The 17743-nt window shown below is 35.9% G+C and overlaps 2 protein-coding genes across 19 annotated transcripts in view; one reads left to right on the top strand and one right to left on the bottom strand.

Annotated features, from left to right (window-relative positions):
• The window catches only part of NCAPG (non-SMC condensin I complex subunit G), a 38374-nt gene extending 36857 nt beyond the window's left edge, over positions 1-1517 (top strand). The window contains exons 20-21 of the mRNA XM_082391867.1: positions 288-363; positions 1293-1517. Coding sequence (XP_082247993.1) covers positions 288-363; positions 1293-1392 — 176 coding nt within the window. The 3' untranslated portion in view covers positions 1393-1517. The remainder of the gene's footprint in view (positions 1-287; positions 364-1292) is intronic.
• A 2162-nt stretch (positions 1518-3679) lies between these two features.
• Positions 3680-17743, bottom strand: part of LCORL (ligand dependent nuclear receptor corepressor like) — a 185035-nt gene continuing 170971 nt past the window's right edge. For 12 of the 18 annotated variants that reach the window (XM_082391837.1, XM_082391847.1, XM_082391854.1 and 9 more), the window contains one exon: positions 3837-3992. In XM_082391837.1, coding sequence (XP_082247963.1) covers positions 3972-3992 — 21 coding nt within the window. In that variant the 3' untranslated portion in view covers positions 3837-3971. The other 6 variants (XM_082391844.1, XM_082391845.1, XM_082391843.1 and 3 more) reach the window with 5 other exon arrangements.

Below are 17743 nucleotides of genomic sequence, written 5' to 3'. Positions count from 1 at the left end.
CATGCTTCTTTCCCCCAAATAAATTGAACAAAATTTGCCACCTATAACTCAATTTCCGTCTTTTCCCTTGCCTATTATAAGAGCTTACAAAAGAAATTAGTAAAATTTTGATCTTGCTGGGGTTCCTTTTCTCTCCATGGTGTTGATAATTTGTACCAAGGTGGCTGGGAACTAGGAGGAAAGGGTGTTGAAGAGGGAAAAATAAAGGATTTGGGTAGCCCAGAAAACAGGTTAAAAATGAGCAATTGATAATAGATTTTGATAATGAATTATATACTGTCTTTAAGGACGGAGAAAAGTGATAGCTTCAGCTAGAACGAACAGGAGACGTCAGACTGTTGAGGCTGAGGCTGACTCTGAAAGGTATGCCATGCACATCTAGAATACGTAAAGAGGTTTATCTTCATTTAAAAAGAAATTTGTCTAGAAGTAAAAAAAAAAAAAAAAAATTGCAGTTTGCTTATACTGTGATTATGTAACAAGATAATCCGTGAAAATTTACAGCTTTTTAGATTATGTATCTAAGAGCATTTGACTTCCTCTGGCTTGTGTGCTTTTCCTGTTCGTTGACATGGCTTTTAGTACTAGGTATTTATCTTTATGTTCTTTCAAATTGTATTTCCACGTATTCCTCTAATTATAAGATCATGTATGTATGACTTCTCTGAAATTGAATTAGCAAACTATTGAGATTCAGATTTGGGTTCTCTACATTTATAATGATAGAATAATTCTGCCTATAATTTGGATGATATTAGTGATATACTGTTTATTTTTGGTTTCTGCCAATAAGCTATTGTTGGAAGCTGTTTACAGCTGTCTTGCATTCATTCTTTCATAGGTAAAATATATATTTTCAGTTTATAACCTTAGATCAAGTTTTAATTAAATTTAAAGTATCTTTTGGGGAAACTTGCTGTTTACAGTGTTTTAGGAATGTATTGCCTAAATAAATAGAACTTATTTTTTCACTACTTGAGTTTCCCAAAAAAACTCTTGGGCAGTTGTTATGGTTCCTGTTTAATTACAAGCTTCATTATAGAAGTTTGGGTTTTTGGTTTTTGCTTTTTTCTGTATAATAACAGGTTCCTGGTAGATATAAAAAAAAAGGGGTTAGGTTCACTTTGCTGGATAGCCAATCGGTGTTTTTTGGTTTTGAGATTTCAGTTTTAAGCTTAATGGAATCAGGATATCAATCACACACTGATAGAATGACAGAAGCAAAGTTTTATTTATAAATAAACCGGTTTTAAAGCTTGTATTTAAATTGGTGTATTTCAACATCTGTTTAGTGATCATGAAGTTCCAGAGCCAGAATCAGAAATGAAGATGAGACTACCAAGACGAGCCAAGACAGCAGCACTAGAAAAAAGTAAACTTAACCTTGCATAATTTCTCAGTGAAGATAAAAATTAGGAGAAGAAATGATGGAGGTGGAGTCCTTTGAAAAATGTCCTTTAAAATTATGTTCATTTCTTTGCTTTAATAAAGTTACCCTTGTATGAAAATTAGAAGAAGTCTGATTCTTGTAGAACTTTCTGCTGTGTGATTCCACATTACTTTAGCCTGTATTGAAGCAGTGAGACAGCGTCCATCAGTGTGCTCCACAGACCATCTGCATCAGTCATGGATTTAATCAGGATCTAAGGTGGGCCCAGGAACCTGCTTTTTAACAGCTTTCCCAGGTGATGCTTGTGAGTTCTCACATTTAAAATCATGGCATTATAGACAACTTTTAAATGTAACTAGCTGGTAGCTTGCATTTGAAAAGTTTGACTTAGATGTGGCAGATCCAACATAGATAAAAACACCTCAGAACACATTTTAAAAACGACATCTTAAGGGCAAATGAAGTACCACAAACTGGCTAGAGAGGAGCTTACTTCCAGGAAAGACTAGTATAATGAACCAAAGTCCCCAGCATCCAAGTTCAACAGTTATCATTTTGATAATTTTGTGATTCTTACACTTAAAAATATTTTGATAATGCTACATGCATGAGTAATTTTTTTCCTAGAATGTTTGCATATGAGAGCCCAAGTTTGCTTATGTTATGATGGTTCCTGGGTTAGGGAAATATTCACATATACATATTAATCATGGAGTTCTCTATGTTTTTGGCATAACAAAATATTTATTGTGGGTAATAAAAAATACTAGTAGGAAAAGAATGTGATGTGACAGGAAGTCCACTATATACTAATGTATGAATGAGCACTATTTCTTCACTGTAAATTTATTTTCTGAATTGGCACTTGCCTGACTTAAGAAACTTACACTGTGTCAAGTCAGCCCTCTTTCCTTCTGTAACTCCCAACCAAACACCTTTTATTCCTCTGATAATCATCTCTATTATTCAGAATAGAAATACCCTGACATTGGATCTAATACATTGGTTTTAATAATAATTGTGCTTTTTTAGGTTTATTTACCAGAGGCCATTTATTTAAGGTGATGTTCTAAGATGGAGCTAAAGTAAGAATGCTGTGCTTTTTTGAGCCAGATTGCTACATTACATATGTATATGTGCTTTATAAAACTTAGAAATATAAAAGGAGTCCGAAGGTTACAAAGAATGCTTATTAAGAAAAAGGAAAAGGCAGATATGGTGGTGATATAAAACAATGAAAAATAGATGATTGTTTCTCATTCTGTTGGCTCTGTGTCTTTTCCTGTGCTTCAAATTCCTTATGTAAGCCTTTTTGTTAAATCCCTGTCTTTTTAAAAATAATTTGGGGGTTGGGGTAGGCTGGGAGAAATAAGGACTTAAAAGGTACACAAAATGTGCCATAAGTAAAAGTCTTTAGAAACACAATAAACTAAATCCCATTTAACCCATAGCCAGGCTATCCAAAGGGAAGGAGCCATGTTCTTACATACTTTACATGGACCACCATACCAAAGCTTTCCTTCTCAGCCGTGGGAAAAATTAAGCATCAGACTCTGAGTATTCTTACTATTCAAGTTTTGGACACAATCACATAAGCCAATGATGAAGCTATGCTTTTGTACTACTAAAGAGGTAAGGAATATTATCCTCATTTTAAGACATCCCTTTACACTTTAAAATAAATGGCTAAAATACAGTAAAATCAATGGATGTAAATCCATTTACCATTTTTCATTCAAAATGGATAACTTACAAAAACCAAACAACAGTATTCTTATCTGCAAGAGGCACAGATTTGCTGAAGAGTCAACATGCAATTGTGCCATTGCTCTTAAAACCCAGACTTTATAGGTTTAAAAGTACAGAGAAATAACCGATCAGTTCAAATTCTCCTTATGAATGGAAACATGCTACTTGATGATAAACTATGATCAATTTTTCTATACATATATAACTTTGAAAGAGATATACTTCTAACAGATACCTTTGCCTTTTACCAATTTGCTTCGAGGTAGTTGGTATCCACCTGTTATACAACTGTTCATGGGTCAGGTAATCACAAATCTTTACAATACTAGCCTTCTAAATCTCACAATGCATTATATATTAAGACATTGTGCACGGAAATAAAACTGGGGGCAAGTATATATTTAAACTCACTTAGGGAGTAAAAAATTCACAAAATACCATTAAAAAGAGAAACTTCAAAAATCCATTTGTACTGCAAAATTCCACAATGGTCTGGTGTAAAACATGTAAAAAAACATACAAAGAATATAATCAAAATGATTAATGCTAATGATTTAATATATAGACAAATCACAAGACTAGAAATATTTCAAAATCAATCAATCGATAAATGCTTATCAGCAGGAAGAATGTTGACGTACAAAATAAGGATAGTGCAAGAAGAACTGCAATCTATTTCTCTTCACTTTTGAGATTTTGGTTATGAACTGTACAGCTCGCTAGAGATGCTGCTGTCAAATTCAGATTCCATTCAGTGGGACGATTAAGGCACATCTTAATGGGGCTCAAAGGGCAACTTGCTGTATTCCCATCAGACAAATTCACTTTCTCATCAGTTTTCACTTGTAGCATGCTGGAAAAAAAAAGTGTAAAGCACTTTAGTTTTACTTTAATTTCAAAGAAACTATCAACCTTGTAAAAGAAAATTCAGTAGTTTTATTGTTCAGACCTCTAAACAATAGAGATGATTGATTGTTGGGGTTTTTTTAGCTCCTGCCTCCTTAATGAACTGAATTCAATACAGGTAATTGAGAGGTCACTCAGATACCACTGGACAAAAATAGTATATACATCAGTATACATCAGAAAGGATATTTAACCTACTGAGCTTGGCCGGATTCAACACTTTTAACTTTTCCTTTAACCTACCAGGATCACAGCTACTTTGAGACAAGAAGGAATTAACCTTTGTTGAATGCCTACCATATTCTAGGCACATTCACATGCATTATCTCAAATTACATAACCACCCAGCAAGGTTGGTATACTGTAAGCTCATAAGAAACGATAAAAGTGAGTCACAGAGAGTTCCAGTACAAATAAAGTCGAGTCACGGGCTGGAACTGGAATACAGTCCTTGCTCTTTCCCTTATGCCTGTCTACTAGCTCTCTGATGAGAATCTTCTCTAAAATCACAGAAACTTGAGAGTCCAAAGGATAGCTAGCACTCCACATGTGTAATATTAAAGTCAATTCACATCTTCAGATGTGAATCCTTACGTTTAGAAATGATTTAATAGCTTGCTATACATTAGCTCATTTGACACAACTGATTAGTTCAGTTAGACTACATCATTCCTAAGCTTTCTTCAGCTGCAGGTCAATGACTCTTCCCACTAGTAAAGAGGAAGCTGAGTTGGGTATTTTAGTGGCTTATTAGAGTCGGTAAATGGCAGCAGCATCCAGATTTCGGTAGCATTTTCCTGATCTCTCCTTACAACTTCAAACAATTGACTCACTTGCCATTCAATAAGCCAGAGATTTAACCTGTTAAACCATATTTTAACAGCCATCATATTTTCACTGAGTTGAGTTCTCCCCAAACAGTCCCAGTTCCACCGAATGACATGGTTTCAATTTTTATAAATAGATAATGAAACAAAATGACAGCTTAAAAGATTATTCATCAAAAATAGTAAATCATCATTAAAAAAAAATCCAAAACCTAGAGATATGATTAATAACAGTAATGCTTTTCCTTCCTCCAAGGACTGCTAGTCTTCATACTTTTATTTGTATTTTCAAAACAAGAAAGTCTGATGTATGACTCTTTGAGAAACTCTAAAGCAAGCTATCAAAATACAATGATATTAACTGAGGTAGCTTGGTAGGTTAGTGTATCAGGCATCAAACGCCAAAATAAGAAAACAATGGCATGGAGCAACAAATCATAGTCCTAAAAACGATTTTTTTTTTCTGTTTTCTGTTTGCTATTTGATTGACAAAGGTGTATTCATCAGAGAATACTACTCAATAACTACACTATTGTTCTTTTCAATACTTTAAAGACTTTTAAAGTTACTTTTCTAGAGAGTGTACTCCAAATTTGGGAACACAAACGCCAGGGATACACAAAACTATACACATGCATGGGAAGAAAATAGTTAAGAAAAAGAACTAAATGTTAGTACCAATATGCAGATTGACATGTTTAATTCATAAATATATACCTACAAAAAAGAACAAGCTGGTGTTTGAAGTTTGGGCACTACTGATCTTGAAGTGCTAGAACCAGAGGCATTAGAACAGCAGAGCTAGAAGTGACCTTTCTAGTCCTCACTTCCCTGCTTTTTTTTTTTTTTTTTTTAAGAGATGATAGGGAAATTAAGATATAGGAAAATAGAAAAATAAACTGCTCTTTTTCAGAGTGTTCTAACCAGATGTATGAGGACTAATATAAGAAACTCGATCTCTAATTATAATCCAGTACTTACCAGAGCACTTTTCAATTCCATCTTCTCTACCAGTCGACTTATTTAACATTTATTGAATACCCATCAGAAAGCACTTTTGGATACAAAGATGAAGATATAGTCCACGCTTTCAAAAAATTTGCAGTCTACAGGAATTTTTAACAAATATACCTTTATATTTGGAAATTAAAATTTTGACTAGTTAGGTTTAATGTTAGAAATTTGTCATAGAATCATATACATTTGTACCAAGTGAAAGATTAATAAATGTTCAACTTTTCTTGATGTAGTTTTTAAACAATGATTTTTTTTCATGTTTTAAAAATGGGTAATAAATTTGCAAAATTAAAAATAGATCAATAACTACAAAATGTTATACAATGAAGTCTCTCACTGCTCCTAGCCCCTCTTCCAGGAGCAACTACTGTTGCCAATTTCTTGTGTATTATTCCAGATATAGTCTCTCCGCATTGATATATATGTATATATGTCTGTTTCAAATATCTCCTTTCCCCCTACACAATTCTGAATACTGTTCTGTATCTTGCTTATATATTTTGGAGATTGTTCCATATTTGTACAATGAATATTTGATTCTTTTAATAGCTACATAGAACTCCATTCTATGGCTATGTCATAATTGACTTCGCCAGTCTTCAACTGATAAACTTTTGGGCTATTCCAATCTTTTGCTTAAAAATATCAATATATTGAATATTCTTATATGTGTCTCTTTAAGTATGTGTGCAAGTACATCTTCAGGACTGATGTCTAGGATTGGCATGGCTGGGTCAACGGGTGCTTTAAAAATTTTGATAGATATTACCAAAATTCCCTTCATAGACTGTGTACCTTTTTACACTCTGACCAATGATATATGAAAATGTCTTCCCTCACACTCTTATAACAATGTATAATAAAATTTAGGGAAGCTTAAAAAATTGTATGCCCTTGCTTAATTTGCATTTCTCTTCTCAGTAAAGTTAAACTTATTTTCACATCTTAGAAGCCATTTGTATTTCCTTTTCTGTGTTGCCAGTTCAGATGATGACTTTTCTCGTATTGCCAGGCAGTTAAGAATTAATCCTGTGTTCTGTGTGATTTACAATCCCACCCCTCCCCACCCTGCCTAGTTTATTTTTTGTTTGTATCTGCTTACAGTGAGTTTGTCACGAATCCATTTTAAATTTTGTATCATCAAATTTATCAGTCTTTTATTTCATGGCTTCTCTGTTTTACATCATGATTAAAAAGCTTAAGGAGCAGCATTTGAATCATCTGATAAAGTGGCTTTATATGTCCATATCCAGGATTCTAATGAAAGCCCAGCAATAGTGTATCCAGTGGTACTCTTGAGAGTAAAGAATTGGGGAAAAGAATGTAAGGACCCAGGTTCCAGTTCTGACAATATTAATAATCAGCCTTATGACCTTGGACATGTAACCTTAGCCTCCTTCAGCCTCACTTTCCTCATCTGTAGAAAAAAAAAATTAAATGACATCTTCCCTGCTTACATGTTTCTGATGATCTAATGAGAGTCAGTTAACATGCTTTAATAACCATATGGAGCTATAAACAAATGCAAATGCACATACTTTGGTGAAAGGGGGAAGAAGCTGAAGAGAGGTACTTATCCGAAGTAAGGCCCCTTCTACCTCTATCTCTACCATCTAGGAACCCAGATGGTTTAAGTGAGGCTGAATAAGGGCAAAGGGTGCCTGCAATGATTATGGCAGACAGCTCAGCCTATTTTCAATACTTCAGTAATTTCATTCACCCTAAGACAAAGCCCCTCTCCACCATCTGAATGAAAGTTTATAGAATATGTGCATTTGGAAAGTATAAAAGATAAAAATCATTTGTGAGTTATGAAAATCCAAACAATTATCATCTGTGATTTAAAGTAATGATACTGATAATTCTAACAAAAATAATTTTTAATATAGACAACTTATAATTTAAACTTGTTTTACTTATTACTGGAGATATGTGATAGTTCATTTCTGTCATACAACAAACTTTAAGTGAGCCACATTGCAGGTAACAAATTTTAGTGTGATCAAGACAGGCCCAAAAATAGCATTTGTAGAGCAGTTGCTATATACCAGGTACTATGCTAAAAGCCTTTTTTACATTACCTGATTAAGTTCTAACAATCATCCACTGAGGCTCAAAGAAGTAAAATGACCGACCCAAGGTCACACAACTAAGTGAGTCTTCAGGGCCTATGATCTATTTACACTATCCTGCACACTGACTCTTGGTTTGTGATTCTGTCATGATTCTCCCTTCGTGTTAATATCCATTTATCTATTTCTTTAGAATACTTAACATACACCACATGTCTGGTCTACAGCCATAACCTTATCCCGGAGACTTATGTTTAGAGCATGAATTTTCTTTATGTTTAACTAAAGAGGGGGCTGCCAGTCATACCTTTTAATTTCTCAGTGTGAAAAAAGAAAAAACGTTAGGGCAGAGACTGACATGCAAGCTACCATAAAACTATTCTTTAGGTTAAGGGTTTCAGGGAACACAAGTTTATCTTTTCAAAGAGAGAAAGAACTCAGTTGTATGCATGGATAAACAATTCTGATATAGGATTTGGAATTTGAATAGTTGCTATAATGTCCCTGAAACCATCAAATTTGAACTTACTTAACACCAGTGGGTGACTGGTTTATTTTCCTTTGGAAATAATTAACTGAATTAATTACTGTTAATTCAGTAAAAATTTACTGAATAGTTGTAGCTCAGCACTGTCTTTGACCCTGATCTCTCTACAAATCTGTCCAAATATCATGATATAGTTGTCAATTTGCAAAACTAGAGCAGAGAACCTTCCTGAAGTAGACAAGTATATTCCCATGTTTTGGATGTAATAAGAAGTTATAAAAATGAAGGCATTGGTCTACTGGACCCTAAATGTGATGGTTCTTAGGTTCTAGGAGGCCAGTATAGAGGACCATGCCACAGAGCAAAATGTTTCAGTTCTATATGGAGCTGGCATGTGTTCATCAGCCAGGTCCGCTGTTAAGTAAAGTTAAATCCTTAACCAGTACCTACCTAATATGTTAGGAATACAAAAGACTGTGATGGTATCTGTCTTCAAGGGTTTTGCAGCTTGGTAAGGAGACAGTGGGGAAAAAGTATTCATAAATTACCAGAATTAAAAGCAGTGAAAATTAAAAGGAGTAGCTAAGGACAAAGGGATTACAGAGAAGGGAAAGATGAATCCCAGAAGTGGGGAGATGAGGGGGAAAAACATTTGAAATAGGCCTTTAGGGATGAGGATTTTAGGAAAGTGGGACAGAGGGAGACTTTAGAGCCTGAGTTCTGATCCTGAATCAAATCACTCACCTGCTGAGTGTACACTCCTTAGCCTCTAAGCTTCAATTTAACTGGATAGTGAAGATAGAATACCACATCTTAAGGGTAATGTGATTATTAAATGAGTTGATGTAAATAAAGCACCTGGCATAGAGAATGCATGTAATATGCCCAGCTGGACGCATAGTAAGGAGTCAATAAATGTGAGTTAGTACTAATAACAAAATTCAAATTAAAAAATTACATGTGTGGGAATAAAGTATGGCAGATATGTGTATGATTTGTTTCTACAGTGTTCACCATACTAGTTTGTTCCTATAATTTGTATAGTCAGATAATAATACGACAGTTTAATTTTGAATCTCTGGGCTTAAAGGGGATCAAATGTAAAAAAGCCATACAGTGTAGCCAGGTAAACATGGTTCACTAGCGAACCATGAGGTCTAACACGACCAAATAGATCCTTTCTCTTGTTGGCAAAGTCTCTAAGAGTTAGGTTGTACAGGTTTTTTGGTTTTTTAAAAAGACTTAATTTATCTCAAGAGTAAAATTTCCCTTTGGTAAGATACTGATGAATTTAAAGGCTTTGGTAGATTGTTAAGGGGGAGATTTTAAGTCAGCCATTTTTTCTGACTTCCTTTTGATTATTTGATGTGGTTACTGGAGGAGCAGAAGAACCTGGTGGTTAAGAGCAAGACTTGGAATCTGATAGTCTCGGATTAGAGCCCTAGATTTGCAATTTACTGCAACCAATTTTCGGAAAATTACTTTTTCAATAAAAGATTAGCACATATACAGATTGCCAACAAACACATGAAAGGATGCTCAACATCACTAATCATTAGAGAAATGCAAATCAAAACTACAATGAGGTATCAACTCACACCAGTCAGAATGGCCAGCATCAAAAAATCTACAGACAATAAATGCTGGAGGGGGTGTGGAGAAAAGGGAACCCTCTTGCACTTTTGGTGGGAATGTAAATTGATACAGGCACTACGGAGAACAGTATGGAGGTTCCTTACAAAACTAAAAATAGAGCTACCGTATGACCCAGCAATCCCACTACTGGGCATATACCCTGAGAAAACCATAATTCAAAAAGAGACATGTACCACAATATTCATTGCAACACTATTTACAATAACCAAGACATGGAAGCAACCTAAGTGTCCATCGACAAATGAATGGACAAGGAAGATGTGGCATGTATATACAATGGACTATTACTCAGCCATAAAAAGAAACGAAATTGAGTTATTTGTAGTGAGGTGGATGGACCTAGAGTCTGTCATATAGAGTGAAGTAAGTCAGAAAGAGAAAAACAAATACTGTATGCTAACACATATATATGGAATCTAAAAAAAACAGAAGAACCTAGGGGCAAGACAGGTATAAAGATGCAGATGTAGAGAATGGCTTTGAGGACACGGGGAGGGGGAAGGTTAAGCTGGGACGAAGTGAGAGAGTGGCATGGACATATATACACTACCAAATGTAAAATAGATAGCTAGTGGGAAGCAGCCGCGTAGCACAGGGAGATCAGCTCGGTGCTTTGTGACCACCTAGAGGGGTGGGATAGGGAGGGTGGGAGGGAGACGCAAGAGGGAGAAGATATGGGTATATATGTATATGTATAGCTGATTCACTTTGTTATAAAGCAGAAACTAACACACCATTGTAAAGCAATTATACTCCAATAAAGATGTTAAAAAAGATTAGCACATGGTGCATAGTATGTGCTTAATTAGTAAGTGCTACCATGATTATTAGAGAGCAGACCATGGTAATCAAGAATTCAAAAGAAAACATTTAGAACTGAATCATTTCTACTGAGAAATGAGATAATCTACCTGAATTTTTAGTTGAATGGAATGAAGGAGATTGCAGTCAGATCAAAGGTACAAAACAAATTCTCTCCAGGAATCAATGAACAGTTTGCACTGCTATGTGACTTTGAAGTGATTCTTGGCCTTGTAGGGATCCCTGAATTTCTTAGTGAACTTGTATATTAAATTGGTACAACACAACTGTGCCTAAAGCAGTACTGTATTCAAATATTCAGTAACTACATGTGATTCATATACCTTTATAAAAATAAAATAGAAAACTTCAGTACTAAATTAATATGAAAGTAAAAGCAATTAGCTAGTTGTTTATCTAAATTAATGCCAACTAACTGTAAAAGACTGCAGAACCTGGCATGACTTAAAACAAATGTTTTTGAACCCTGTTCCCAGAGGCCTTCTCAGGAACTTATCAATGATCATCATCAATGATTCTGACCCTCTTTTTTTTTTTTTTTTTTTTTAAATACACCATCTGTGGCAGAGTAATTCCATTAATAGCCTCAGTTCTTCACCCGTCACTATATGCACTCTCTCTGCCCTGTCATTTTACCATGTCTTCTCATTCTGCTTCACCATTTGCTCTAGCTAATGGGATATTAGCAAATATGATGCAAGCTGAAGTTGAGAAATTGGGCATTTATGCTCACTTTTACATCTCTGCTTTTGCCCTGAGAACATGCCTGGGCTGGTTTACTGGATGGCTATGAGAGACGCAGGGCTAAGCCGTCCACTTGACAGCCAGCTAACCCCAAAACTCTCGAGGGAGCCCAGCCAATATCCAAAGAACCTCCAGGCTTATTTGCCAATCACTGATTCATGAGTGAAATAAATGCTTATTTACTTTAAGCTAATGAGTTTTGGGGTGGTGTGTAATGTAGCATTACTGTGGCAATAGATAAAGAATAGACCATCTCCTCTCAATTGGATCCTCACCATGACGTTTAAACAAGTGCGAGGTCTCTCATTCCTTAAAAAACAAGGCTTCACTCAATCTTTTACCTTCCTGAGGTTAATATTTTTAGAGTTAGATTACTTTAATGAGTTGTCCTATACTTGCTACCACCATTTTCGATACCTCTCATTCTTTAACCTACTCCAATCTAGCTTGCAGGCCTTTTACTCCATGAGGGCAGCACTAAAGTCACCCATGAAATGATAAGTCTAATGAACGATCTTTAGTTTTCAACTTTTTTGCCTTCCTACCAACATTCAACACTGTTGCCCATTTCTTCTGCTATGGACTGGATTGTGTCGGCCCCTCTCTCCCCCCTGCCCCTCCCGTCTCCCTGCCTCAGATTTATATATTAAGAGATATAGGGCTTTTAGGAAGTAATTAAGGTGAAATGAGGTCACAGGGCGGGGCCATAATCCAATAGGATTGATGTCCCTATAAGACGAGAAGGAGATACCAGAGAACAGGAAAATGGCCTGCAAGCCAGGAAAAGAGCTCTCACCAGCAACAGAACCCTCCAGATCTTGGACTTTCCAGCCTCCAGAACTGTGAGACTATACATTTCTGTTGTTTAAGTCATGCAGTCCATGTTATTTTGTTATGGCAGCCTGAGCAGAGTAAGATACCCTCTTTCTTGAGACTCACTTTTTTTGGCTTTTGAGACAAAAAACAATACTGGCTTTCCTCTGCCTCTTCCTGTCACTGAAAGCCATCCCACTCTACCTGCAGAATACATATTGGCATTTCTCAAGGTTGAGTCCCAGGCTTTCTTTTCTTCTTCTCCTATACTCTCCCTTAGCTCTCATCCATACTCAGTTTCAGTCATGAATGATATCCTAGATATCTCAATTTTCCTGAGTACTCAACCTAAGGCAGCTCTCCCTAAAAACTCCTTTCGTCATTTAATTTCATTAACACAGAATTTACCAGTGCTTTCTGTTTTCTATTTTATTTTTCCACCCTCCCAAAAAAATACAAGCTTGATGACAGTAGAAATCCCCGCTGGTCTTGTTCAGTATATTATTTTCAGCACCTAGCATATAGAAACTGGATAAATATTTGTTAAAAAAATAAATCTGGGATATTTGTTTCTGGCCATGATGAAGTAACAAAATGAACTTGCCCTCTCACTTTAAACAACTTAAAAAAAACCCCACAAAATATATGAAATAATGTTGCTAAGATAATGGATGACAGGAAGTACAGGATGACAGTAATTCCTGAAAAGAGGGAAGCAGAAGGTGGTAAGTCCTAAAATTTGCTCTGGCTTACTGCTTGGAGAGTTTCCAGGCTGCAATATAGGGGGAACCCAAATAGAGCTTGGAAATCTTCCTGAGAAAGGAAGACAGAGTTTGGAGGTGAAGGAGTCCCAGGTGACTAGAATGTGTGGAGCCGAATACAGGAAAGAGAGCTGCAGAGAGAGCTAGTTCCAGAGTTCCTCGTAAGTCTGTAGATAAACACTGATCAGTACACGAATGTTTCCCAAGGCTGTGAAAAAGACCACTGAAAAGGACTAGGTGGAAAATACCTAGAGGCCATACAGGACTGGATATAATTGGTGTTCCCACCAAAAAGAATGGAAAGACCTCCTAGTCCCTGGGGCATCAAGTAGAGTCCTCAGACAGGTGTTGGTATTACCTGACTAGTGGGGTAAAATTAGCCACTGAGAGGACATGAACATGGTTTCTGAGAACCTGCATGGTCTACCCTTCACTCACTCCTCAATCTTCACCACACCTGACATCATGCTCCTCCTCTCCCTCGTGACTCAAGACACACCAGTCATGTCTTATCCCTCTTACCCGCCAGGAACACCATGCCTCATACTTTTTTCACATTCAGTTCTTCCTGGAAGGTCACTCCTCCCCTCCCCATTCTCTGCCACTTGGCCTAGTTGGTTCCTACTCATTCTTCCTACTCACTCTCACTCAGCTCAATGGTCATTTCCTCAGAGAAGTCCTCCTTCACTTCCCTGACTTGATAAGATCTCCCTATAAGGAATTCTTATGGTACCACCTACGAATTAAGAAGTTGTAAGATTTGTGTAACTGTTTTCTCAATGTCTGCCTCTCCAAACAAACTTGACCGTGAATTGAGTGACATCTGATTTTGTCCCCCCCATCATATTCCATATGTCTAGCATACTGCCTGGCACACAGGAGACAAACCTTTTTGAAAGAATTAATGGGGTCTATAGATACTGGCTTCTAAAATCTAGCCTTCTATACGTTTACATAACACAGAGACAAAGAGGCAAACAAATGAATTTTCCAGGTTGCCTAGAACTGGAATTGAGGGGGAGAAAAAAGAAGCCAAGGTCTTGCTTAAAATTAAACAAAAACAAGGAAGAAAAAACCTGGCAGGATGAAATCATTCAGACACCTACTCTGCCTTTTATTTTCCTGTAATTAAACAAAAGGTGAATTCAGTAGGCTTTATATTATGACAATCACAGGATACTTGGCTCCACTACAAAGAAAATTATTTACTGCCCAGGAAAAATGAGGAGAAAAACATGGTAGCCATGAGAGCTGAACTAAAAATTTTGAATTACTAAGTGAAGAAATAGAGAAGGAAAAAAGGGGTAGAAAAGGGGAGAAGAGAACACTTGAGGAAGGAATTTAAGGTGTGAAGCACTGAAATCAATCTCTTTCTAACAGATGGTAGCAGCTGGTTAAGGAAGAGAAGGGTGACCCTTGAACTTACCTCAGATAGACAAAGCAGGTCTGGAGGCTGCAGGGAGAGAATAAAGGCTTACAAAACAGAATAAAACTGGCATTGATGGCTCCCCCAGCACCACTCTGCTGGATAAAGACAGGTCTTGTTCCATAGAGAAAAACAAAATAACACAACTACACGTCAGAAATGTATTGTGTGCGAGGTGGGAGTGGACAACGGAGTGAGTATGGATGGGTGTTGGGAATGAACTGGATATAATCATCTTAATTTACTAAAAAAATACATTAAGTTTTTTTTCTAGTCACACCTTATCAAAATTCTACTGATATTAACAGGGGTCAGCAAACTTTTTCTGCAAAGGGCCAGATAATTAATATTTTAGGCTTTGTGGGCTTTATAATCTCTGTTGAAACTACTCAATTCAGCTTCTGTGGCATAAAAACAGCAATAGACAAACACATAAGTGAATGAGCATGGCAATGTTGCAATAAAACTACTTACAGACGCCCCAAGTTAGAAAGTTAATTTTGTTTGAAAATAGTGCTGTACTCCATATCCATTAAAAGGGAGAATCAAACAAATTATCTTTCTTCAACTTATACTAATTATGTTGCCAAAGTGAAAAAACAACTTGAAATATTTTTTGATAAGTTCCCTGAGTTCCTTTGTAACTCTAGTATCTAACAATGCATGGTAGATCAAAAGGAAAATATATAATATTTGTTGAATAAACTGAATAGTTTTCCATGAAAGATATGGGGCAATTAGTAAAGCAGAATATCTGTAACGGTTGACAAAGCAATGGGATATAAGATATGCAAGAAAAATTCTAAGAAAAAAAATCAAGACAAGGAATTACCAAAGCAGCTGTTTCATATTTTAATATAGTATTATGGCAATAATACTATATTAAAACTCTTTAAAACCTGACATTCTTCTCTATACTAAGTTCCTATGAAAATTACAATGATGGGGAAAATAACCAATTGTAAACAGAATGGATTTTTATTAAAATTTTTTGATTTTATTAGAATACTTTAAATTATTGGGTCACAGTTTTAATATTTTTACTGATGGCACTGGCAAGTAAAATGGTAATATGAAGCCCATGTAATAAAGAATAATTCAATGTATTTATTATTTCTTACATTAAAATATCTGTCTTTGTTTCATCCAGTTCTGACCAAATTAAGAGTGTGGATAAATTAAGACTTGAGGAGACACTGATCTCGTATGTTTTCCTAAACTCGTAAGATACTTTCTCACTGTCTGTAATACAGAGAGGAAAGCCACCTGAACTGACTGCCACCATAGCTCTTCCTTTCTTAACTCATTATGAAATAAAATCTAATATACAAAAATGAAACTTATTATACCAAATAGCCTGGTCCACCATGCATTGTTAGACATTAAGAGTTACAAAGGAACCCAGGGAACTTATCAAAAAATATTTCAATTTGTTTTTTCACTTTGGCAACATAATTAGTATAAGCTGAAGAAAGATAATTTGTTTGATTCTCCCTATTAATGGATATGGAGTACAGCACTATTTTCAAACAAAATTAACTTTCTAACTTGGGACGTCTGTAAGCAGTTTTATTGGAACATTGCCATGCTCATTCACTTATGTGTTTGTCTATTGCTGTTTTTATGCCACAGAAGCTGAATTGAGTAGCTGCAACAGAGACTATAAAGCCCACAAAGCCTAAAATATTAATTATGTGTCTTCTTTTAATGGTGAATCTTAGTAAAGCACTTACAATTTAATTTTGATTACTCTAACAATTTATGTACAACAAGAACAAACCTAGTACATAGATTAACTTACATTTTTACAGTCATTGCTTTCTTTCTGGGAACATCACAGTAAAGTACAGAGAAAGCCTAGCAGGAAACTATGTAGAGCAGTGTTTCCTCATTATGTTGCCCAAACTGTGTTCTGTGGGATATAAAATTTGGAGAATGCAGTTTAACACGCTAACGGGGCACTGCGACTCAATAAGCGCAGGAAAGAGAAGGGAGCATTTCCCAACGTTATTAGACCACAGAACGCTCTGCACACAGCACATCTTGGCGGACTAGCATTTCCTGGAATGCACCTCTGGAACGCTTGCGTAGCAACTAGATTAAGGTGACTAAATCGTCTGGAAACGTTTTTCTATCAGAATGAAATTCAGAAAATCACCTACTCTATGCTTCACAGTTTTTCCATTAGAAGATAATTATGATGCTGAATAACAGCACATGAAGTAACTCTAACTCTAAATTTTATTTTTAAATGCTAAAGGATACTCTGTGCCGAGGGTTGCCTCAACCATACAAATTTAAAAGAATATCTTGAGTTAGGATTCAAAAAAAATATGGTAAAATGTTCATTAGCAGGACCAGAGAAGTATGCACGGTTAGTATCGGTTTTAGGTAGTTAAAGGAGTAATCACCCATCAGTTATATACCTGAGTGAAAACCAGAATTCTGAATGGAAAGAATATATATATTCAGTCGTTTTTGAGGATAGACCACAAAACAGGAGAAGCTGACAAAGTGAACTTTTTTCAATCCAATCCAAAGTGTCAACTTGAGTTCTGAATTTTTATGGGAAAATTTAACGTTTTAGGAAACTAGTAGCTTTAAGTACACACTAGGTTGTTCTAGTTTGAAATTTCCTCAGAGGTGTCCAAAGTCCATTTATTACATCCAGATATGTATCAATTAGAAAAAGGCACACATTTGCTTTAGGAATTCAAAAGACACTGACATTAAAGAGGTCTATATTATTATTTTCAAGAGTCATACACAATTTTAGGCCATTATCACCTCAGAAACCATCTCTTACAATTGGCCCTTCACACACCCCATTCTGCCCTCCCCTCAAATCTATATTGTGTGCAACTATTAGGAAAAGACTCCTTAGAATTACACTTTGATCACATAGTTTATCACAATTCACAGAATGAATTCTTGGTTTGATCTCTTTTCTTTCTGTTACACCCACTTGGTGAACCTAATTACTCTTAAGTATAAGGGCCCACCTCTCTCCAAGCTTACATTCTGGCAACTGAGATAAAATCACAAAGCTGTTCAATCCTGTTATTTCTTGAGA

This window comes from Balaenoptera borealis (assembly GCF_965194805.1).
Source record: "Balaenoptera borealis genome assembly, chromosome: 4".
In the NCBI taxonomy this organism is placed as follows: domain Eukaryota; kingdom Metazoa; phylum Chordata; class Mammalia; order Artiodactyla; family Balaenopteridae; genus Balaenoptera; species Balaenoptera borealis.
The sequence above is the reverse complement of the archived record's forward strand: the minus strand, read 5'-3'. Positions and strand labels throughout refer to the sequence as shown.